General features: G+C 38.6%; 2 protein-coding genes and 1 long non-coding RNA gene across 5 annotated transcripts in view; 2 read left to right on the plus strand and 1 right to left on the minus strand.

Annotated features, from left to right (window-relative positions):
- The first annotated feature begins 1,288 nt into the window (after positions 1-1,288).
- LOC123502656 (cell wall protein DAN4-like) lies at positions 1,289-16,355 on the plus strand. Its single transcript, XM_045251822.1, has 5 exons — positions 1,289-1,404; positions 9,209-9,339; positions 10,211-10,233; positions 11,500-11,882; positions 15,664-16,355. The coding sequence occupies exons 2-4, from the start codon at positions 9,276-9,278 to the stop codon at positions 11,857-11,859; spliced, it is 447 nt and encodes a 148-aa protein (XP_045107757.1). The 5' UTR covers positions 1,289-1,404; positions 9,209-9,275; the 3' UTR covers positions 11,860-11,882; positions 15,664-16,355.
- Positions 12,458-25,407, minus strand: part of LOC123502655 — a 68,206-nt gene continuing 55,256 nt past the window's right edge. For 2 of the 3 annotated variants that reach the window (XM_045251820.1, XM_045251821.1), the window contains exon 7: positions 12,458-12,487. The gene's annotated coding sequence lies outside the window, so the exon portion shown is untranslated. The remainder of the gene's footprint in view (positions 12,488-25,407) is intronic. The other variant, XM_045251819.1, reaches the window with a different exon arrangement.
- On the plus strand, positions 17,360-25,088 carry LOC123502657. Its single transcript, XR_006674189.1, has 2 exons — positions 17,360-17,391; positions 20,810-25,088. It is a non-coding gene; the product is annotated as an uncharacterized LOC123502657 (long non-coding RNA).

A 25,407-nucleotide genomic window follows, 5' to 3' on the forward strand; every position in this document is an offset into this window, starting at 1 on the left:
TCTTAACCCCTTCAGTACCAGGAAGACTGTGGCCATTAATATTCTGACCTCCATAGACCCTTCCTAATGTCAATAAAATGCGTCTCAGTACTAAAGGGATTAAGTCACTGTTAGGTCACCCTGGAAACCCATATGGCACTGTTAAAGGTAATCAGTGGCACTTCATTCACGCTGAAAATTCCCTTGGCACTGTGTCACTGAAGAGGCACTGCTAAGTCATCCTAGAATCCTGTTTGGCACCCTTTGGCACTTAAACCACGCTGGAATACCTCTTGACACTGGCACCTTTGAGAAGTCACTGTTCATGGCATCCTTGGCACTGCTGGGATGGCACTCTACCTTGGATAATTACTACGGCATTGTTACGGAGGAGGAGGAGGAGGGGGAGGAGGAGGAGGAAGAGGAGGAGGAGGAGGAGGCTAACAGTGAGAATGGGCTGGAAGAGTGATTAAATGGTGACAGTGAGAGGAGGGCAACAGTGAGAGGCAGGGAGAGTGAGAGATGGTTAATGGAGAGAGAGAGAGAGAGAGAGAGAGAGAGAGAGAGAGAGAGAGAGAGAGAGAGAGAGAGAGAGAGAGAGAGAGAGAGAGAGAGAGAGAGAGAGAGAGAGAGAGAGAGAGAGAGAGAGAGAGAGAGAGAGAGAGAGAGAGAGAGAGAGAGAGAGAGAGAGAGAGAGAGAGAGAGAGAGAGAGAGAGAGAGAGAGAGAGAGAGAGAGAGAGAGAGAGAGAGAGAGAGAGAGAGAGAGAGAGAGAGAGAGAGAGAGAGAGAGAGAGAGAGAGAGAGAGAGAGAGAGAGAGAGAGAGAGAGAGAGAGAGAGAGAGAGAGAGAGAGAGAGAGAGAGAGAGAGAGAGAGAGAGAGAGAGAGAGAGAGAGAGAGAGAGAGAGAGAGAGAGAGAGAGAGAGAGAGAGAGAGAGAGAGAGAGAGAGAGAGAGAGAGAGAGAGAGAGAGAGAGAGAGAGAGAGAGAGAGAGAGAGAGAGAGAGAGAGAGAGAGAGAGAGAGAGAGAGAGAGAGAGAGAGAGAGAGAGAGAGAGAGAGAGAGAGAGAGAGAGAGAGAGAGAGAGAGAGAGAGAGAGTCATCGTTCCTCCGTCACCTTTCTCTTACGATACAACACCTGGAGGGAGAGAAGAGAGAGAGAGAGAGAGAGAGAGAGAGAGAGAGAGAGGAGAGGAGAGAGGAAGAGGGAGGGAAAAACACAGAGAAGGGGATAGAAACAGGGAGAGGCTGGGAGAGGGAGAGGTGGAGGGACAGTGGAGGGAGAGTGGAAGGCAGACGGCGCACTCTCTCTCAGTTGAGTGGTGGATCCTGTGAAGTGAAGACGTGAATCTGGGAGAGTGTGTGGGAGAGCTTTGTATTCGAACCCTCGCCCCCCCCACCCCTGCCCCGCCCCGCCACGCCCCGAGGTAAGACACACACACACACACACACACACACACACACACACACACACACACACACACACACACACAGATATCCTTCAATCCTTCAGTGTGTCTTTAAGGACATTTCCAATAAGGACACGTACATAGGATGAAAGGATGCAAGGATACTGTCTTTTATCTAACCTCCCTTCTGTCCTTACCTCTCTCTCTCTCTCTCTCTCTCTCTCTCTCTCTCTCTCTCTCTCTCTGTTACCTTTTTCCACCTTTTTTGTTTTACCCACGCGTTTGCTCTACTTATGACCGTCTAATTCTCTCTCTCTCTCTCTCTCTCTCTCTCTCTCTCTCTCTCATTCGTGGTCCTTTAAATTCTAGTTCGTACTTAAAACAAAGGAAGGGGCGTGGGACTTAAAGGTGAGGTTTTAAGGGCGGTTTTCCGAGGCAGTCTTTACAGATATACGCCTTCACTATCTTCCTCTATCATCACCATCGTCTTCTATTTGTTGTTCGTGACCTAAATACCATAAAATTCCTTAAAATGCGACTAAATTAAGGAAAAGGGGTGTATTTTAAGGGTTTTTCTCTCACTCTTAAATAAAACACACTATCACATCATCATCATCTTCATCTTCTTCATCTTTCATTTTCTTTTTTGTGGATCTAATACCATAAATTCCTAAAATAAAGGTGAATTTTTTTTCAGCCTTATCCATAAATTAAAACGATTTCACTATCATAATCACCTTCTTCATCTTCCATTTTCTTTTTTTCATGGACCTAAAACCCTTAAAATGGTCTTAAAATCAAGGAAAAGATGAAATTTTAAGGTTTTTCATCTCTTCTTGAAACAACCCACTCTTTCACTATCATATTCACCATCATCATCTTCCTCATCTTCCATTTCTTTTTACATAGACCTAAAAATCTTAAAACGCTTTTAAAATAAAGGAAAGGGTGAAATTTTAAGAGCTTCTTTATCTTATTTTTTTAAACAACGCACTCACTATCATCATCATCATCATCATCATCATCATCTTCTTCATTTTCTATTTCCTTTCTCGTAGACCTAAAATCCTCAAAACGCTCTTAAAATCAAGGAAAAGATGAGGTTTTAAATTTTTGTCATCTCATCTATAAACAACGCACTATTTTACTATCATCATCATCATCATCATCATCATCATCATCATCATTTTCATCTTCCTCATCTTCCATTTTTCTCTTTCTCATGGACCTAAAAACCTCAAACTGCTCTTAAAAATGAAGGAAAGGGAGATTTTTCAGATTTTTCATGTTTTTTTTTTTCCATCTCATTTTAAACAACGCACTCTTTCAATATCATCACCATCATCATCATCATCTTCCGTTTTCTTTCTTGTGGACCTAAAGACCTTAAAATAATCTTAAAATACAAAGGAAATGGTGAAATTTTAAGTTTTTTTCCATCTCATCTTTAAACAACGCACTCTTGCACCATCATCGTCATCATCATCATCATCTTCATTTTCTTCATCTTCCATTTTCTCTTTTCCATAGACCTAAAAATCTCAAAGGGCGATATTTTAAGTTTTATTTTTTTTCATTTTAAACAACGCACTTTTTCATCATCATCATCATCATCATCATCATCATCATCTTCCTCATCTTCCATTTTCTTTCTTGTGGACCTAAAAACCTTAAAATAATCTTACAATACAAAGGAAAGGGTGAAATTTTAAGGGCCTTCCAATCTCATCCTTAAATAAAAACAATTTCACTATCATCGTCATCATCTTCATCTTCCATTTTCTTTTACATAGACCTAAAAATCTTAAAGCGCTCTTAAAATAAAGGAGAGCGTGAAAGGGTGAGATAGGAATTTAAGGGCTCTACAATGTGATGTCTTAAATTCCCTTATCACTTCTTCACTATCATTCTCTTCCATTTTCTTTCATTCTGGCCCTTAAACCCTAAAAATGTCCCTTAAATACAGTTTTGTGACTTAGGGAGGTAAGATTTTAAGGGTACTGCATTGTGACTCCTTAAAAATCCCTTATCACTTAATCACTATCATTCTCTTCCATTTTCTTTCTTTCTCTTTCATTCTCTGGTCCTTAAAACCCTAAAAATGTCCCTTAAATACAGTTTTGTGACTTAGGGTGGTAAGATTTTAAGGGCCCTACTATGTGATCCTTTAAAATCTCTTAACTCTCCTTCACTATAATTTTCTTTCATTCTCTGGCCCTTAAACCCTAAAAATGTCCCTTAAATAGTCAGATTACTTAAGAGAGATTTTTTAAAGGGTATTTGATCTTATTCTTTCACAAAACACTCCTTCACTATCACTGTTTTCATCATCATCATCTTCTCATTCACAGCCTATCAAGGAACCCTAAAAATGACCCTTAAACAAAATGCCTAAAGAGATGAGGTTTTAAGGGCTCTCTTATCACATCCCTTTAGAAAACACTGCTTCTCTATCATCATCACCATCATCACCACCACCACAATCATCATCATCATCTATTTCGAATTCATCCTAAAATACCTAAAACTGACACTTACCTAACAAAATCGATTAGCAAAAGGGCCCACTGAGATGCCAGTCCCCAAACAGAATCAAGAGAGTTAGCCAAAAGAAATCCCTTCAGTACTGGGACGCATTTTTACCTTGAGATTTGTGTACGATTAGACCATTTTATTTAAATTACGAAGGGTCTATGGAGGTCAGAAGATTAATGGCCAGAGTCTTCCCCATTTCAATCCCTTCAGTACTGGGACGCATTTTTACCTTGAGATTTGTGTACGATTAGATAATTTTATTGACATTAGAAAGGGTCTGTGGAGGGCAGAAGATTAATGGCCACAGTCTTCACTATTGTAATACCCCACATTAGTTTCTGAAGCTGTATGAAATTACCAAATAGGAGATAGAATGTATATGAAAATGCGTTATGGTACTGAAGGGGGTTAAATACTTCAAATCATACGTAGGTGGAAATACAGAAGCAGGTAGGGAGTTCCAGAGTTTACCTGAGTTATTGTGAAGTTAATTAGTCTAAGGCCTATATTCAGAAACACTTTGCTCTCTCACCATCACTACTTTCCAAGGGCTCTAGTTGAAGATACTCGTGTTTGTAAGGGTTCTGGTGATGGATTGGCAAGATTTCTAGTTTATAAGGAGAAACTGTCTTGAAAACCGGACTACTTGTATTTGTGGCCTTGGAAAATTGTCGTATTGAGAGAATAAATCGTTCTTAATAGTATTTTTATGATAGATTAGCAAGATTTCTAGTTTATTAAAAGGAAAAACTGTCTTGAAAACCCGACTAGTTATATCTGTGGCCTTGAAAAATTGTCATAGTGAGATAATAAAGCGTTTCTGAATATGGACGTATGAAGATTTAATTTTGAGAAGACAATGCAGGATATGTGACCACGACTGCACATATTTATAGAAAAGAGGAAGAATAGAAGAAAGCAAGAAAGAAAAGGGAGATATATTGTAGTAGGAAATAATAGATAGACTGTTGAGTTTACTGAAGGAAGGAAAAATAAATGAATGGGGCAAAAGTCTTGAAACCTTCCATCAAAATACATTCAAATCATACTTAGATGGAAATACAGAAGCAAGCAAGCGAAATGTTACAAGGAAGGGGTGTTTGGTGACAGAAGGAAGGGAGTGCTTGGTGAAATGTTAGAAGGAAGGGTGTTTGGTGACAGAAGGAAGGGGTGCCTGGTGAAATGTTAGAAGGAAAGGGTGTTTGGTGACAGAAGGAAGGGGTGCCTGGTGAAATGTTAGAAGGAAGGGGTGTTTGGTGACAGAAGGAAGGGGTGCCTGGTGAAATGTTAGAAGGAAAGGGTGTTTGGTGACAGAAGGAAGGGGTGCCTGGTGAAGTGTTAGAAGGAAAGGGTGCTTGGTGACAGAAGGAAGGGGTGCCTGGTGAAGTGTTAGAAGGAAAGGGTGCTTGGTGACAGAAGGAAGGGGTGCCTGGTGAAATGTTAGAAGGAAGGGGTGTTTGGTGACAGAAGGAAGGGGTGCCTGGTGAAATGTTAGAAGGAAGGGGTGTTTGGTGACAGAAGGAAGGGGTGCCTGGTGAAATGTTAGAAGGAAAGGGTGTTTGGTGACAGAAGGAAGGGGTGCCTGGTGAAGTGTTAGAAGGAAAGGGTGCTTGGTGACAGAAGGAAGGGGTGCCTGGTGAAATGTTAGAAGGAAAGGGTGCTTGGTGACAGAAGGAAGGGGTGCCTGGTGAAATGTTAGAAGGAAGGGATGTTTGGTGACAGAAGGAAGGGGTGCCTGGTGAAATGTTAGAAGGAAAGGGTGTTTGGTGACAGAAGGAAGGGAGTGCCTGGTGAAATGCTAGAAGGAAGGGGTGCTTGGTGACAGAAGGAAGGGGTGCCTGGTGAAATGTTAGAAGGAAAGGGTGTTTGGTGACAGAAGGAAGGGAGTGCCTGGTGAAATGCTAGAAGGAAGGGGTGCTTGGTGACAGAAGGAAGGGGTGCCTGGTGAAATGCTAGAAGGGGCGCCTAATGACAGAAGGAAGAGGGTGATTGGTGACAGAAGGAAGAGATACTTGGTGCAAAAAAAAAAAAAAAAAAAAAAAATGTTAGAAGAAAAGGGTGTTTGGTGACAGAAGAAAGAGGGTGCCTGGTGAAATGCTAGAAGGAAGGGATGCCTGGTGAAATGTTAGAAACGGGGTGCCTGGTGACAGAAGAAAGGAGGTGCCTGATGAAATGTTAGAAGGAAGAGGTGCTTGGTGAAATACGACAAGGAACGGTACTGAAATATAACGAGAAGGACATATGCCTGGTGAAATGACAGAAAGAAGGAGGTTACTTGGTGAAACAAAACAAGGAACAATACTGAAACACAGCAAGAAGGACATGCACCTGGTGAAAATGACAGAAGGAAAGGAGAGTTGGACACCCTACACTCTTCAAACACACACAACTGGAAACTGTCAGTGTTGAGGAGAGAAGGAAACTGCCTTGCTTTATAAAGGTGATATGGATTTACCTGCTCCTGATCCTTTCACAGCCTTGGTAGTCTCACAGTACCATGGAGTGTTGCCGTGGACACTGAAAGCAAAGCAGAGAATGGGAAGTTAGATTCGAGTATTCTATCACTCAATACAAGGATGTCTAAAAATCTACAAGTGATCAAGAGAAAGAATTGTCTAGCAGAGAAGAAGTTTAAATTCCCTAAAGTATGTTTCTATAACTACACTAGAAGATAGAGAGTGAATGGGAAGATAAATTCGTGTTTGCTAGATTACTTAATACAAGGATGTGTCTAAAATTCTACACGTAATTAAAATAAAATAAAAAATAAAAAGAAACATGCACAAAAAATTAAAAAGAAAGAGAGAGAAAAAAAATCTAGCTTATTTAGTTCGTGAACCGTGAGTTGTGAATCGTGAGTGGAGAGGGAAGGAATTGTCTCGTCTCACAGTACCGTAGAGTGTTTTCATGGTTACACTGGAAGCAAAACAGAGAATGGGAAGATAAATTCGTGTTTTCTAGATCACTCAATACAAGGATGTGTTTAAAAATCTACAAGTAATTAAGAGAAAGAATTGTCTAGCAGTACAGAAGTCTCACAGTATCGTAGAGTGTTTCCATGGATACACTGAAGCCAAGAGAGAGGATGGGAAGCTAAATTCGTGTTTTCTAGATCACTCAATAAAAGGATGTGTTTAAAAATCTACATATAATAAAGGTAAAGAATTGTCCAGCAGTGAAGAGGCTTAAAATCACTAAAGCAAAGACAGGTGACTTAAAAAAAAGAGAAAAACAAACGTTCTCTTAAAGACCTAATGATTTTAACCCCTTCAGTGCTGGGACACATTTCTACCTTGAGATTTGTATAATAGACAATTTTATTTACATTAGGGAGGGTCTATTGAGATGAGAAGATTAATGGCCACAGTCTTCACTATTTTAATCCCCCTACATAAGTTTCTGAAGCTGTATAAAATCACCAAATAGTAAGCAGAATGAATATGGAAACGCGTCATGCTACTGAAAGGGATTAAGAGCCATTCCAAACTCACGTCTTTAGAAAATGTAAACATACTTGGATTTTGTCAACGTAAGAGGGGAAAGCTGAACAAGGGCAACATAAAACGAAAAAAAGGCCCACTTAGTTGCCAGTCCCCTTGCAGGTCTTAGAGTTAAGCCAAAAAAAAGGAGTAAATGTCACACGGTCATTCTTTTTTCAGGAGGTCAGTCACTTGAAAAAAAAAAGGCTCACTTGAAAAAAGGGCTTACTTAAAAAACAAAGGCCAGATAACATACAATTACGCTCCTTTAAATTCCTAACCTTTAAACCTTTCAAATCCTACTATCTATTTATTTAAGGGACTTCAAGACAGGATACAGTTCTTTTCTCTGTATATTTGCTGTACCTAACCTGTATGTCTTCCTAATGTGTGGTTTAGGATGGTTCTTTAAATTGTTAGGTTTGCTTAAGGAACTCTCTGTTTTGGGGATTTTAAAGACACTTAAAATTAATAGAGAGAGAGAGAGAGAGAGAGAGAGAGAGAGAGAGAGAGAGAGAGAGAGAGAGAGAGAGAGAGAGAGAGAGAGAGAGAGAGAGAGAGAGAGAGAGAGAGAGAGAGAGAGAGAGAGAGAGAGAGAGAGAGAGAGAGAGAGAGAGAGAGAGAGAGAGAGAGAGAGAGAGAGAGAGAGAGAGAGAGGCAAACATTTACCTCTCTCTCTCTAAGACATCAATAGGAAAGATAAAGACAATTACATAAGCATTACACTCACCTCTCTCTCTCTCTCTCTCTCTCTTTAGACGTCAAGGAGAGACAGAGAGACATGACACAAACATTATACTCACCTCTTATCTCTCTCTCTCTCTCTCTCTCTCTCTCTCTCTCTCTCTCTCTCTCTCGCGGCACCATCACCTGTGGAGTGTGTGCCTGGGTGGACGGGGTGGACTGGTGGGAAATCAATACAAGGGCGGCTCAAGTCTCAGTCAGCCTCGGCCCACCAGTAAGCCTCGGCCCACCTTTTACCACAGTGTCCTTCCTTAACATGTACAGACGTGTTGGGGGTCACGCACGCACACACACACACACTCCTTGCTCTACATTGATTTTTGAGTGTGTGTGTGTGTGTGTGTGTGTGTGTGTGTGTGTGTGTGTGTGTGTGTGTGTGTGTGTGTGTGTGTGTTTCTCTCTCTCTCTCTCTCTCTCTCTCTCTCTCTCTCTCTCTCTCTCTCTCTCTCTCTCTCTCTCTCTCTCTCTCTGGTGTATTGGTTTCGTGTGCGTACGTGCGTGTATACGTGCACACACACACACACACACACACACACACACACACACACACACACACACACACACACACACACACACACACATGTCGGATGTTTTCATTTTTTTTGTTTTGTTTTGTTTCATTCGTCCTCCATTTTCTGTCCTGAAACGCAGCCGCACGCGCAAACACACACGCACGCACGCACACACTCACACGCACACACACACACACACACACACACACACACACACACGTACGTACACACTCACACGCACGCACGCACACACACACACACACACATTATTATATTTACACTTTGTGTCATTGAGAGAGAGAGAGAGAGAGAGAGAGAGAGAGAGAGAGAGAGAGAGAGAGAGAGAGAGAAATACATACAAATCAAACAAAGTCAGAAAGGAAAAAACAAACAGAATTCAAGCAAAACAAAAACAAAAACAAACATGAAAAAAAAAATAAATAAATTCCAAACCTGCCACTGAACCAAAACACACCTGAATCAATACAACCAATTAGCACACCTGTCCCAACTCATCAGTCAGCTAAACACACCTGTCTTCTCCACTTCCAGGATCACCAACGCTACCAACACACCTGAGAGCCCTCCAAACCTGCAAGGGCCACTCCACACCTGCGCCATGTCCCTCGTCACAGTGTTGGGGAGTATGGGCACAGGTGGACGGGTTCCTGGGAAGGCTAATGGTAAGTACACACCTGCTAAACCTGCCACACACCTGCTAAACCATTTCCACACCTGTATAATTCATCTAAACACACCTGCTATGTTTTAAGTACTTCCTATTACATATCTACGTATTTTTTAGGGTGTTTGAGAGCCACACCTGCTACAAACCTGCTACACACCTGCTAAGCCTCCTCACACCTGTACAATTGACCTAAACACACCTGCTATGCTTTAAATATTTCCTTTTTATATATCTACGTATTTTTAGGTGATTAGATACCCACACCTGAAGATATTACTAACTTCCACATCTACCACACACCTGCTAAACCTTCCACACCTGTTCAATTGATCAAAACATACCTGCTATGTTTTAAGTACTTCTTTTTACATATCTACGTATTTTCAGGTGATTAGACAGCCACACCTGAAGATATTATTAATTTTCACACCTGCCACACACCTGCTGAGCGTTCCCACACCTGCCAAATTAACTTAGGTCTAAAAAAAACACCTTTATACATGTCAGAATACTACACGTCACACATTTGTTACAACATACACACCTGCAAAACACACCTCACACACCTATCTCGTATCCAAACAAGAGTGCACACCTGAGTGAAGGTAGACCATTTCACCTGTCCCAAACCTGCACACACTACCTGCTAATTAAGTACACACCTGCTCCACACACCTGCAGAGGACACACCTATAATTAACGTGTGATATTATAATTGGAGACTTTTGATATTGTTGTTTGTATTGCTTAATTAAGAGAGAGAGAGAGAGAGAGAGAGAGAGAGAGAGAGAGAGAGAGAGAGAGAGAGAGAGAGAGAGAGAGAGAGAGAGAGAGAGAGATAATAATAATGTCTTTCTCTTTTACAGTGTACGGTTTTGGTGGGTTGCCGGTGAGTATTTATTTATCTATTTATCTATCTATCTATCTATCTATCTATCTATTTATTCTTTTTTTTATTTATTTATTTCAGTCAATTGAATGAATTAATAAATGGAATATTATCTCATTTATCTAACTTTCTCTCTCTCTCTCTCTCTCTCTCTCTCTCTTCCACATTATCGACTCCATTTCACATTTTCTTTGTTATCTTTTCATCAGCGTTTCCGTTTTCTGTTTAATTCTTTTTCTTTTCTTTCTTTCTCTTCTATTCACTTCCTGGTTCGTTTTCTTTCTTCTCTTTACTTCTCTTATTTCCTGTTTCTCTCCTTTCTTCCTTCCTTTAACGATTCTTCTCTTCTTCTTCTTCTTCTCTCTCTCCTTTAATTGGCGTTTCTTCCTCCTCTTCCTCTTCCTCTTTCTCTTCCTCTTCCTCCTCCTTCTCCTCTCCTATTATTCTTCTCTAGGTTATTCCTCCTCCTCTTCCTTTTCTCTCTTCTCTCTCCTCCACAGTTTCCTCCTTTCTTATCAGTTCTTCCTCCATTTTCTCCCTCCTTTTATCTCAAGTGTTATCACAAGTATCTATAATTTTCCTTCTTTTCTTCTTCCTTTTCTCTTATCTCTCTTTCTTTTCTCCTCTTTTACTAATATCTATCTTCTCCATCTCCTTTTTTTTTTTTTTTGTATTTTGTTCTTCTTTTCTTTCTTCATTCTTTTTCATTCTTTCATTAATCGTCCTCCTTCCTTCCTTCCTTCCTTCCTTCCTCTTCTTCTTTCACTCTTCCTTCTTCTTCCCTCCTTTTAACATAATTGAATTTGTATTATTTTGCTTTTCCTGCTCCTGTATTAACTAGAAAGTCAAGTCAGTCAGTCAGTCAGTCAGTCAGTCAGTCAGTCAGTTAGTCAGGTCAGTTAGTCAGGTCAGGTTAGGTTAGGTTAGTCAATCAGTCAATTAATGAGTGAGTGAGTGTTTGAAAGAGAGAGAGAGAGAGAGAGAGAGAGAGAGAGAGAGAGAGAGAGAGAGAGAGAGAGAGAGAGAGAGAGAGAGAGAGAGAGAGAGAGAGAGAGAGAGAGAGAGAATGTGTGTGTGTGTGTGTGTGTGTGTGTGTGTGTGTGTGTGTGTGTGTGTGTGTGTGTGTGTGTGTGTGAAAGTGATTGAATGATAGATAGATTAATTGATTGAGTAAGTGAGTTAATCCATCAATCAGTCAGTCAGTCAGTCAGTCAGTCAGTCAATCAGTCAGTCACACACCTTCCCTCCTTTCCTCCTCCTCCACAGCCGTCACTGAAGGAAAAGAAACTGAAAGAAGCTAAACTACAAAACGCCCTTGCAAAACCGCCGACCTCCTCCTCGAACTCCACCACCTCCACCTCCTCCTCCACCACACAAACCAAACACACAACCTCCACCTCCTCCACCTCATCAATTAAGCACACTACCTCTACGGCGTCCTCCTCCACCTCCACCTCCTCCACTACATGTTGCACCTACTCCACCTGCGGGCCAGTCTCCTCCACCACCACAGTCGCGCCCACCTCCACCTACTGCTTCGCCTTCTGCTCCTCCACCTCGCCCGCCACCTTCACCACCGCCACCACTGCTACCACTGAGCCCAAGAGAGGGTCAGTGTGCGAATGAGACAGCGTTAGTGAGAAGACGTGGTGAGTAGACATGACAGTGAGATGAGGCGGGTGAGATGAGTGGGAGGGGGTGAGATGAATGAAATTTGTAAGGGAAGTGAGATGAGTGTTTTGAGTGGGGTGAGATGAGTGGGGGTGATATGAGTGAGTGGGTGAGAAGACGTGGTGAGTAGACATGACATTGAGATGAGTGGGGGAGATGAGATGAGTGTTTTGAGTGGGGTGATATGAGTGGGGGTGATGAGTGGAGTGAGATGAGTGAGTGACTGAGATGAGTGGTGAGTAGACATGACAGTGAGATGAGTGGAGGAAGTGAGTGGGTGGTATGAGTGAATTGAGTGAGGTGAGTGGGGTGAGTGGGGGAAGGTGAGATGAGTGGGATGAGATGAGTGAGATTAAAGGACAAGGAAATTAGTGTTTTTTCCTTTCTTTTTTTCGTGTGTGTGTGTGTGTGTGTGTGTGTGTGTGTGTGTGTGTGTGTGTGTTTGAAGGTTATATAAGTAATTGGTTGTGTTTTTTTTCTTTTATTTCTGTTTTTTTGTGTTATATAAATCGTTAGTGTTTTCCTGTTCTCTCTCTCTCTCTCTCTCTCTCTCTCTCTCTCTCTCTCTCTCTCTCTCTCTCTCGTTCTCCATTTTTTCCCCTTCTACATTCTCATTCTACATCTTCTTTTCCCATTTTCCTTATCTTCCCTCATAATGAATAATGCATAACGAGAAACAAAAGAAAATAAACTCTCTCTCTCTCTCTCTCTGTGTGTGTGTGGAAAACGCGATTATTGTGATTGCGTTCCGCCCAAATCTGTGTTTAATTCCAACCCAAACGGGGCAAACTGAGGCGCGCCGACACACACGCACTGAATTACCGCTGGATTGCTGAGAAACGAGCGTGTGGAATTGTTTTAGTGGTAGTAGTAGTAGTAGTAGTAGTAGTAGTAGTAGTAGTAGTAGTAGTAGTAGTAGTAGTAGTAGTAGTAGTAGTAGTAGTAGTAGTAGTAGTAGTAGTAGTAGTAGTAGTAGTAGTAGTAGTAGTAGTAGTAGTAGTAGTAGTAGTAGTAGTAGTAGTAAGTCAAAAGTCAAAGTCAAAATGTTTATTTCCATTTTTACAATGGTTATTCTTCATATATATATACATAATAGAGCATAAAAATAATGGTGATTATAATTATCAATAGTGATAGAGCGCTCGCACACACAAACACACACACACACACACATAGATACAATCAGATAAACAAACAAACCCCTTCGCACACACATACACAGTTTGTTACAGAGATACTGGAAATTACAAGTTTATATTATTTTTCTAATACTACAATGTTAATTCATTTAATAGGAGGAACTGCCTAAGTTTGGTCTTGAATGATTGAAGAGTTGTTGCTGTCTTTATTTGTTGAGGAAGTAAATTCCAAAGGGAAGGGCCTCGCACATGGAGAGCGCGACCACCAGACTGGGTGTTCATTCATTCTCGGGACACGGAGATCATACCTTTGCCTGGTGGAGCTGCCTGTTGCGTCATTAACTGTCGGGAGGTTGACAATGTTTTGTGGGTAGAGATTATAAAGTTGTTTGTACACTATTACTGCGGTATTGAAGAAAGAGGTGTTTTTCACATTCAGCCACTTCAATTCTTGGAAGATAGGTGTGACGTGGTCATATTTACGAGCCTTTCCATCGGCAACTCTGACAGCAAAGTTTTGTAGTTTTTGTGTTTTGTTTATAAGTGTGTTGTTTGTAGTACCCCATATAGTGTTGCAATAATTGATAAGACTCAAGACTAGCGACTGAATAACTATAATGCGAGTTGGTTTGTCAAAACAGTGTTTGATTCTATTAATATATAATAAGGTTCCAATAACTTTTCTAGACATTTCGTGTATGTGTGTGTCGAAAGTCATATATTTGTCGATATGGATACCAAGAGTTTTAACTTGTGAGGAGGGGTATATTTTGGTGTTATGGAATGTTACAGATGTGTCTTCTGGTATCATGGGAATGAGTTGTCGTGTTCCTATAAAAATACACTGTGTTTTCTTTGTGTTTAATTTGAGACCGTTCATAAGAAAATATTCTCTGGCTCTGTGTAGTGTTCGTTCGGCCTCGGAAATTAAAAGATTTAGTTGAGAAGGAGTACCTGTGTGGATGAACTGCGTATCATCCGCGTATTGGACAAGGTGACAGTTTGTGACGTAATCAGACAAGTCATTCACGTAAATATTGAAGAGTATTGGTCCTAATATAGACCCCTGGGGAACACCGAATTTTATGGCAGCTTTTGAAGAGATGGTTTTGTTGAGACGTACTGACTGCGACCTGTCTTCCAAATAGTCATTAAACCAGAATGTATCAATTGCGACTTTTTTTAGTTTCTCTAGAATATCGTGACTGACACTGTCAAACGCTTTTGACAAGTCACAAAGAGTTAAAAGAGATATACGTTTTTTGTCCAGTAGTAGTAGTAGTAGTAGTAGTAGTAGTAGTAGTAGTAGTAGTAGTAGTAGTAGTAGTAGTAGTAGTAGTTAGTAGTTAGTAGTAGTAGTAGTAGTAGTAGTAGTAGTAGTAGTAGTAGTAGTAGTAGTAGTTAGTTAGTTAGTTAGTTAGTTAGTTAGTTAGTTAGTTAGTTAGTTAGTTAGTTAGTTAGTTAGTTAGTTAGTTAGTTAGTTAGTTAGTCAGTTAGTCAGTTAGTCAGTCAGTCAGCCAGTCATTTAGCCAGTCAGTCAGTCATTCAACCAGTCAGTCAGTCATTCAACCAGTCAGTCAGTCAGTCAGTCAGTCAGTCAGTCAGTCAGCCAGCCAGCCAGCCAGCCAGCCAGCCAGCCAGCCCAGTCAGTCAGTCAGTCAGTCAGCCATTTAACCAGTCAGTCAGTCAGTCAGTCAGTCAGTCAGTCAGTCAGTCAGTCAGTCAGTCAGCCAGCCAGCCAGCCAGCCAGCCAGCCAGCCAGCCAGCCAGCCAGCCAGCCAGCCAGCCAGGCAGTCAGTCAGTCAGTCAGTCAGCCAGCCAGCCAGCCAGCCAGCCAGCCAGCCAGCCAGCCAGCCAGCCAGCCAGCCAGCCAGCCAGTCAGTCAGTCAGTCAGTCAGTCAGTCAGTCAGTTAATTGGTCTATTAGTCAGCCAAGTAATTAGACAAAAACATATTTAACTAGCAATCAGAATCTCTCTCCCTTCCCCTTTCTTCTCTCTCTCTCTCTCTCTCTCTCTCTCTCTCTCTCTCTCCTGGGAATTAGGAGGGTCATCATGCCTCTAACTCCATAATGGCGGCGCTAACACCCTTAATAACTTGTGAACGCCTTGTTACACTCACCTCACTACGCACCAAGCCACCGCAGCCACCACCACCACCTTGCTCCGATGGTGGTGGTGGTGGTTATAGTAGTAGTAGTAGTAGTAGTAGTAGTAGTAGTAGTAGTAGTAGTAGTAGTAGTAGTAGTAGTAGTAGTAGTAGTAGTAGTAGTAGTAGTAGTAGTAGTAGTAGTAGTTGTTGTTGTTGTTTTGTTTTTTTTGTTGTTGTAGTAGTAGTTATTGTTGTTGTTTTTGTTATAGTAGTAGTAGTAGTAGTAGTAATAATAGTAGTCGTCATCGTAGTAGTAGTAGTAGTAATGAAAATATATTATCAAATAAAAAAAATCACATATTTAGATGACAGAAACAGCTCGCTATATATATGTTTTTTACATAAAGTGCCACATAACAGCTTAATGACCTATGGCACTAACCCATTAATATCTACCTTCACCATCATCACCACACATCACCATCACCATCATCATCACCATCACTAATTGCCTTTCTGTTCCCTTGCAGCTGCTGGTGAATGTTCCACCGTGCCTGGCCACCTGATGGGACTGAGGCGAGAGGAGAGAAGCCCGGCCCTTATATACCCTAGGGCATGCAGGAAGCTACGCCCCCTCCCAGGCACCATACGCACAAATCAGCCAATCAGGTGCAGGGAGGCGGGCAGGCGACCAATCACAACTCACCTCTCAGCCCTCCCTCAGTCCCGCCTGGTCAAGAAATCAAAATAAGGTGGAAAATAAGGAATAGACGGTTTTTTGGTTCTTTTCGTGACAATTCGTGAGTGAAACATTTTTTTTTTATTTTTCTTTATTTTTCAGTGATTGTTTTGGAAAAGTGATAAGTCTGGAGTTGTTTTTTTGAGTAGAGGAATTATCTTATCTATGGAGTTATTAGTGGAAAAGGGAAATAAAATAAGTGAGATGTTTAAAGATATAAATGAATAAGATGGGAGTTATGTTGTAGTGGAGTATTTATAGAAAGGAAAAACAAAGTAAATAAAAAAAAATGTTGAAAAGATAAAAAAAAGACAAAATGAAAAAATAAATCAATAAAAACAATCCCGCCTAAACGCCCGTCCTTAAATTTCAAAACAAAAACAAAACAAAAGAAGAAAATAAGAAAGAAAAACAGAAAATCAAAACAGTGAAGAAGAAGAAAAAAAAAGAGGAAAAAGAAAACAATACACAAAAGAAAAAGAACACTAGAGAAAAAAACACAATAAAAACAAAAGGAAAACAGGAAAATATCCATAAAAGTTTCCTCATAAAACAAAATCTAAAAAAAAAAAAAAAAAAAAAAAAAGAGAGATTTGATCGCATGTACTGTTCGTAGTTATAACATTCAAACGCACGTAGACAGACACGCGCAGCTGATCACGTACGTACCTTATTCACGTACACACAGTCACTTTGTCACGTCTCAGAAAGCTTTGTAAATTTGCTTGTCTGTTTAGCCAGCACGAAAGAGGCACAGAAGAAGAAGAAGAAGAAGAAGAAGAAGAAGAAGAAGAAGAAAAAGAAGAAGAGGAAAGATGATGGAGAAGGAAAGTGAAGGAAAAAGAAAAGGGAAAATAGGAAAAAAAAGAAGGAAAAAAGGATAACCAGCAAGTACGGTTTTCTCACTTAATCAAAATAAATTAAAATATATATGGGAAAAAAATCATAAATGTGTTAAAAAAAAATTACATAAAGGAAAAAAGGAAAAAAAAAATATTGACCTTGAATTTTCCTAAGACTTTTCCCCTCTGTTTTCTTTTCCTTTTCGTAATTTTTTTTTCCTCCACTTGGAAGGAAAATAATGAAAAGAATTCTAAAGGGAAAACAAAACAAGAGGGACAGAAAGTGACGAAAAGAAATGAAATAATACAAAACAAAAATAAAAAATAAAAAAATTTTGAAAGTCCCAAAGTCCGTTTTCTATGCCATTGCTCAAGGGAAACTGCTTCAAACTAAAATAAAACTAAAAAAAAAAAAGAACTAAAACTAAAGAAAAGTGACGATGTTCTGTAAAACTGTGCCTCCTGTTAGCTACATATATATTTTTGCCTCTCTCTCTCTCTCTCTCTCTCTCTCTCTCTCTCTCTCTCTCTCTCTCTCTCTCTCACTATATCACAATCTCTATCTCTCTCACTATATCACAATCCCTATCTCTCTCACTATATTTCTCACTATCTCTATCTCTCTCACTATTTCTCACCATCCCTATCTCTCTCTCTCTCTCTCTCTCTCTCTCTCTGTCACTTAAATATCGCTAGCAAGTCACTTTTCTCTCGCCTCTTGAGTCACTGTGGCAAAAAGTGGTGTTAATATTTACCACAAAGTTGCTTTAGTCGGGTTTTACTTACTAGCTACTAATATATACGTACATACATACATACATACATACATACCTAGTTTTTACAATAGTGGGACCAGTTTGTACAGACTTAGAGAAAATGGGAACTGAAAGAAAACGGGGGTTGCGTGCCTGTTTTTTTTTTTTTTTCCGTGCGCTTGGGTGCTTTGTGTGTGTGTGTGTGTGTGTGTGTGTGTGTGTGTGTGTGTGTGTGTGTGTGTGTGTGTGTGTGTGTGTGTGTGTGTCAAGAGGTATCACACACGTTGGAGTTTTAAATAATATCAAAATTAACACAAACACGTAAATTTTTTCAATCAAATGTTTTATTTAGGTTTATTTGTACTTTTGCTAGTGTTTGTCTGTGTGTCTTGCCTTAAAATAACTCCAGCATTTCTTTTCGATACGATTCTCTTTAATGTTTCAAATTCTATCTAGAGTTAATTCCAATTCTTAGTGTTTCGTCTTAATTTATTTAGTTCGTGAAATGATAAGTTTGGGGTTTAAATTTCTTATCATTCACTTTTCATACCAAATTTTACGATTGAGTGGCAAATTTATTCGTTCATTCTTCTTTCTAATACGATTTTTATAATGTTTCAAAATTTCATCTAGAGTCGTTAAATTTTTGGCGTTTCTTCTCAATTTATTTAGTTCGTGAAATGATAAGTTTGAGGTTTAAATTTCTTATCATTCACTTATCATTTTTCTTTCCCTACGATGAATAATTTTTAGACTTTTCATAGTAAGGATAAAAGTAAAGGCTACCTACACCTTTTCCTTCCCCTACGGTTACTATACTTTAGGCTTTTCATAGTAAGATTAAAAAGAAAGGCACATCATTTTTACAGCAGTAGATTATATTTTTAAAAAGCGTAGATAATATTGCCGGGGAAATTAACTCTATATTTTACATTTGTAGCGACGAGGAAATGACAATCAAAGGAATCTCGTTTCATATATTTTTGAACGACGAAAAGTAAAGAAAAATTAAGATGATCAAACTATGAAAGAGAGAGAAAAAATAAATATATATTAAAAAAAGAAACTCAACTTTGCGTATGAATGAGAATGCGTGTGTGCGTGTGTGCGTGCGTGTGTGCGTGCGTGCGTGCTACTTTAGTGTTACTTTTTCGTTGACTTTTTAGTGTTGCGTTCCTTGAGCCTAACGAGTAACAATGTAACGGTACTGTAAATAACACTAATTAACCTATCCCTTACACCTTTACCTGTACAAACTCCCCCCCTAACCTATCACCACGCTTATAACACCTTATCATAACACACACACACACACACACACACACACTTATACATACGAAGGATTGCTGTATATAACTCTTAAGTGAATCATACATGCCCTTAAGTATACAGGAGGGCGGGAGTGTTAAGTATGGCGAGGTTGTGTTAGGTATGGTGAGGTTGTGTTAAGTATGGTGAGGTTGTGTTAAGTGATGTGAAAAGTAAAAAAATAGTAGCATTGTTGTTACTGTTGTGTTTGGACAGGTGTGTGATGTGGTAAGGTGTGGTGTGGTGTGTGTGTGTGTGTGTGTGTGTGTGTGTGTGTGTGTGTGTGTGTGTGTGTGTGTGTGTGTGTGTGTGTGTGTGTGTGTGTATTATGGTGCTGACTTGATGTTTTTCTGGGTGTTGTGGTGATGGTGATGGTGGTGATGATGGTGATGATGATGTTACAATGGTTGATGATGGTACTGGTGATGACTTCAAGCTATGAGTGATGTGATGATGATGATGATGATAATTATAATGATGGAATATGATAAGGGCAAAGAAAAGTTGATGTAAATGTAAAATAAATCCATGATGATGATGATGATGATGATGATAATAATAATAATGATGATGATGATGACAGCTTAATCGAAACTAATAACCTGTGTCTGTCTGTCTGTCTGTCTCTTTCGTCTATCTCAAATCACTTAACTTGCGAATCTCAAAAACTTTCACTCAGAGAAGCAGAAAATGGAAAATGGCAACAATAAACTAAAAAAAAAAAAAGAAAAAAACACAAAAGCTGGAAAAGAAAGAAAAGAGAAGATCAAGAGGAAAAGAGAAAGGGAAAATATAAGCAAAATGACAAACTGGTAATACAATAAACACAATAATAAGTGGCCAAATTGATAAGCTTTCTCTTTAATTTTGTCTCCTATTCTATTTTATTATTTAGGAAAACGAGATAAGGGTGAGAAAAAAATAATCAAAATGCAGCTTCTAGAAAAAAAAAAAAAAAACAAGAGAAACAAAACAATCACAATTAGATTTATTTTAAGTTTTTGTTCACATTTTTTTCCCTTGAGTGAATACAGAGGAAGAAGACAAGACAAGGGTGAAGAAAATGAATCAAAATATAGCTTCTAAAAAAAAAAGAAAGAAAAGAAAGAAAAGAAAAAAAAACAATTAGATTTTATAAAAGTTTTTGTTTATATATATTTTCTTCCCGAGTGAATACAGAGGAAGAAGACAAGACAAGGGTGAACAAAACTAATCAAAATGCAGCTTCAAAAAAAGATAGAAAAAAAGACAAGGGTGAACAAAACTAATCAAAATGCAGCTTCTAAAGAAAAAAAAAAAAAAAAAAAGAAGAAAAAGGAAACAAAACAACCACACAATTAGATTTTATGAAAGTTTTTGTTTATTTTTTACTTTTCCCGAGTGAATTCAGAGGAAGACAAGACAAGGGTGAAGAAAACGGATCAAAATGCAGCTTCTAAAGAAAAAAAAAAAAAGAAAAAAGAAGAAAAAAGGGAAGCAAAATAACCACACAATTAGATTTTTATAAAAGGTTTTGTTTATATATATTTTTTTTTCCCAATGAATACAGAGAAACGACATTTCCAAAGCTTATAAACATCCACTATTCAACTTTTCAACTTTATTCTGTGCAACTCAAGACAAAAAAAAAAAAAAAAAAAAAAGAACACAAATTTACGATTATAAAAACAAAAATATTACGTAATTCATGATACGCAAAATATTAAAATGAAACGATACATCTTCCCATTTTCTTCCTTTCCTCGTTTCTTCTATACCATACTTTCTCTCCACACGTGATCTTCCATACCTGACCTTCCATTTTCTTCCTTCCTTTCTTTCTTCCCTCCACACCTAACCTTCCATTTTCTTCATTTCTTCCTTCCCTCCACACCTGATCTTCCATTTTCCTCCTTCCCTCCACCATAGTTTCTCCACACCTGCGGCACACCTTCTAGATAAGCACTTAATTACCTCCACACACGGAAGTTACCTGAGCATCTCCACCCAACTATGAAGAGGCGACATTCTTTCCACTAATAACCCCGCGTAGCTTTCTCTCTCTCTCTCTCTCTCTCTCTCTCTCTCTCTCTCTCTCTCTCTGCGACCATTTTCAAACACCACAGAGACGATTAGCCATGTTCTAAAGAGTGTTCTGTTTGTTGATAATGCACAAACCTTGTTAATCTGGCACTAATATAAGAAATGTCTTTTAAAAACCTGTGTCACTTCAACTAGAGCCCGCAGAGGTGATGTGCCGAGTTCTAAAACGTATTTATCCCGTTCATAATAATGCAGAGAAACCTTGCTAAAATGTCGCTAGAATAAAAAAAATGTCTTTAAAAACCCGTGTCACTTCAACTAGAGAGCAAAGAGATTATTAGCAGAGTTGAAAAGAGTGTTTGTCCCGTTAATAATGCAGAAACGTTATAAAAAGTGTCACTAATCACAGAAACGCCTTTAAATACCCGTGTCACTTCAACTAGAGAGCAAAGAGATGATTAGCAGAGTTCTAAAGAGTGTTTGTTCCGTTGATAAAACACAAAACTTGTTAATTTGGAACTAGAATTACAGAAACGCCTTTTAAATACCCGTGTCACCTCAACTAGAAACCACAGAGAAGACTAGCCGAGTTGAAAAGAGTGTTTGTTCCGTTGATAATGCAAAAACCTTGTTAATTTGGCACTAAAATTACAGAAACGCCTTTAACAACCAGTGCCACTTCAATTAGAGACCACAGAGACGATAAGCCGAATAATTACAACCGTTATCAATCAAAAGACGATACTCATTAAAAGGAAAAAGAAAAATGAGATAATAAATTAAGTAAAGAAAATAGGAAATAAGAAAAAGATAGTCAACGGTTGCCATTTTCCACAGTCTGCCTTTCCTGAGAAGTGTAAGCAAGACAGAGCTAAACAGAGCCACATAGAGCCACGCAGAGCCACGCAGAGCCAAGCAGAGGCACACATAACCATCAGCCTCAGTGTAACATCTCATAATGAATTGTTTGTCCCTTTTTTTCCCTTTTTTGTGGCCAGATTTGCATGACCCGGGTATTCCATTCACGTCGCTGTGCTCAAGCTAATGCCATGCCACGCCACGCCCCCGCCCCGCCCCGCCCCGCCCGCCACAACACAGTGCTATACTCAATTCTGAACACATGAGTCAGAAAAAAAAGTTACAAAGATAGAAGAAAAAATAGAAAGAAAAGAAAAGAATATGTAAAATTAAAGTTTGTCTCAATTAAAGTTTAAAAATGAAGCTTCGAAAAATGTGACAAATTGAAGGAAAAAAAAAAAAAAAAAGAAGAAAGTCACAAGGATACACACACAAAAAAAAAAAAATATATATATAAATTGGAGTTTGAGTTAAAAAAAAATGTCTAAAATTAAAGTTGTAAAATGTGACAAATTGAAGGAAAAAAAGCTTAATATCACGGGGAAAATAATAACTGTTTGTGTTTTCATGTTTTTCTCGTATGAGTATTCGTATTTATATTATTTTCAAACTTTGGACGATAAGTATTGACTAACACGGTCCTATAATGAAGAGTGTTCCGTAATTCCCCTACTGTGTGTTGTAAAAAGAAAAAGACCAATAAATTCTAATGAAAAAAACAAGAAATAGCCATGAAATTTTTAGAAACGTTACGATAAAGAAAGAAAAAGTAAATAAAAGATGCAGAAATATTTAGAAGTCAGTGAACAAATAAAAAAATAAATAAAGATGCAGAAATATTTTAAATCAGTGAACGAAGAAAAAAATAAATAATAAGAGGTGGAGAAATATTTTAGAAGACTCAGTGAACGAAGAAAGACAAAATAAATAAAAGATGCAGAAATATTAAGAAGAGACAGTGAACATGTTATTGGTCGAAGCATTGAAGCTGAGTGAGCAAGCTTAAGCGTTACAGCAGCAGGCAAAACACTGTGCACCGCTAAAGTAGATATACAAGTAGGAATAGTGAAAATAAATAGAGAAAATAAAGAATCGAAATAAAAAAAACACAAAAAAAGTTATATAAAGTAAAAGAATTATATAAACTTTGCAAAATTTTGTCATACGTTAAATTTACAAAGGAAGATACAAAAGTTACGTTATTTGCTGAAAGAGTCGAGAAGAATAACACCTCAATGAATAAATAGATAAATAAATAAATAAATAAACAGGTGAATAAGTAATAATAAAAGTAATAATGATAATAAAACCAAACAAAATATTTTCATTATCGGAATAAAATGATGGAATAAAAACATAGAAAAAAAAATTAATTACAAGGATAAAAAAAAAATAGTAAAGGAAAAAAAAATTGAAGACTTAAAAACATCGTAAAATTTATCACTGTGGGAAATAAAGACGAAGAAAAATAATTACATGGAATAGAAAAAATAGAAAACAAGAAAAAGATTATATAAAAAAACATCGAAAAAATAATCACTGTGGAAAAAAAACGGAAAAATAAAATAATTAGCCACTCCCACAAACACTTCCCCATGAAAAAAAAAAAAAAATAAATAGAAATAAACAAAACCAAACAACAACAAACAACAACAACAAAATTCCAGCCCAGTGTACACGCGGCAACCTTGAACCATACACGTATGAAACGAAATTGTGCCTTTATTTATGACGCTCACTGTAAATGCCCCTAGAACCCTGACACCCCCCGTGCCCCCTCACCCCCTGCCCCTAAAACCCTCACACCACCAGCCCCTTCCCTGACTCCACCACAACTACTCCAAAAACGTTTCCCAGAGTCTCCAAAACGCAACGAAATTCCCTAAAAAATATTCGGGTAAAAAAAAACGTTTACTAGAATCCTAAAAGTCCCAAGAAACGTTTCCCAGTCTCCAAAAATGTTACGAAATTCCCTTCTTCCCCCCCAAAAAAAAATATGCGGGTCAAAAAACGTTTATCAGAATCCTAAAAACGTTTCCTCAAAGCCCAAAAATGTTTCTCACTCTCTCCAAAACGCCACGAAATCCTAAAAAAATATTCGGATAAAAAAAAAACGTTTATCGAAATCCTAACATTTCTTAAAAGCCCCCCCCAAAAAAAAACGTTTCCCAGTCTCCAAAACGTTACGAAATTCCCCCCCCCAAAAAAAAATGCGGGTAAAAAAAAAAACGTTTACTAGAATTCTAAAAAGGAACTCAATGTCCATAAACGTTAACCAAAGTCCCCAAACTGTACTAGAATGCCATATCAAAACGTTTTTCTAATGATGAACTTCGCACTCATGCCCCAAAACTTTCTAGAAAACCCTAAAATATTACCTTACCCCCCAAAAAAAAACGTTTCACATGCCTACCAACCTTTCCTGCCCCCTCCCCCCCATCACCCCATACGAGTCCCACACCACCACTCCTACACCCTTCTCACCCCCTTCCTCCCCCTACTGGTCCTTTCCAACACCCTAAAACGTTATTTTCACCCCAAAAAACGTTTCACAAGCTTACAAACTTTCCTCTCTCCACTTCCCATCACCCATGCGAGTCCCACACCACCCTACACCCCTCTCTGGTCCTCCCCATCACCCCTTCCTTGTCATCCCCGCCGCTACACCGAACACAGAGATATATTGAAGAGAAATGAACGAATAATGAGAAATAACAACAACAACTGCCCGCTACGTGATTCCAAAACGAAATAATCAAAATGAAAACCAAAAAAATGTGAAATGAGTTACGATTTTGTTTTTAGCTTACAAACATACATACATACAAAACCTGGTTGATTTTCTTTTTTTTTTTTTCCTTGCTTCCTATCCTTCCAACAAATAAACGAATAAAATAGATAAATAAATAAACCCCTTAAAATTTACCTCATTTAAACCTCACCCAACACCACAAAAATAGAAGTAAAAAATGAAAATACTAAAAAAAAAAAACCTTATCCTACTTTGAAAAGCATACAACCATCTCGCGTTTTCTTTGGACGGTCTAATTTTTAAGGGATAACTGAAGCAGAGTTTTATCTGTGTATATTATCACTTAACTAGGATTAGCTTATCAACGTGTGTGTTATTGATGTATTTTTTATATATATATTTATTTCTCTCTCTCTCTCTCTCTCTCTCTCTCTCTCTGTTGAAGTATTACCGGTGTTACTTTATAGAAAACGAGATGAAGATCTAACATTAGTCTTTATATTATGCACTCCTGTGTTCCTGACTGCTGGGTATTAAAATATTGATGATGTTTGTATAAATCTGGTCTTATTCTGTCTCTAATTAGTTTCTCTCTCTCTCTCTCTCTCTCTCTCTCTCTCTCTCTCTAAAAAGGTATTTGTACAGCGAGGTATTTCTTAATAAATATATTCCGATTCAGTAAGTGTTTTTTTTTTCTACCTACTCAAAAAAAAAAAAAAAAAATCAGTAAGTGTTTTTTGTCTACTTTCCCCCACCCCCCCCAAAAAAAAAATGTTTCCCTTCAGTGTGCAGGTGTAACTTTTGTATTTCTGTGGTAAGTATTTTTGTATTAGTTTGTGGTGTAAAAAGACCATAAATAACTTCCCGTTTTCTTTCTCTTCCCTCCTGAGTCTCTGGCAACGAAAAGGAGGGAAATTTAAGAGATGACCGGAGGAGGAAAAAGGTTATGTGGATTTCTTCTTTTCCTCCTCCTCTTTCTCTTCCTCCTCTTCTTCTTC

The sequence above is a fragment of the Portunus trituberculatus genome, chromosome 12, assembly GCF_017591435.1.
Source record: "Portunus trituberculatus isolate SZX2019 chromosome 12, ASM1759143v1, whole genome shotgun sequence".
Lineage (NCBI taxonomy): Eukaryota > Metazoa > Arthropoda > Malacostraca > Decapoda > Portunidae > Portunus > Portunus trituberculatus.

What these genes read in the sequence shown, in the direction of transcription:
- LOC123502656 (XM_045251822.1), top strand. Translation starts at nt 9,276, where the DNA reads ATGTCCCTCGTCACAGTGTTGGGGAGTATGGGCACAGGTGGACGGGTT. An exon ending in GGTTCCTGGGAAGGCTAATG is followed by an intron (nt 9,340 to 10,210) that starts GTAAGTACACAC and finishes TCTCTTTTACAG; the next exon opens with TGTACGGTTTTGGTGGGTTG. An exon ending in ACGGTTTTGGTGGGTTGCCG is followed by an intron (nt 10,234 to 11,499) that starts GTGAGTATTTAT and finishes CCTCCTCCACAG; the next exon opens with CCGTCACTGAAGGAAAAGAA.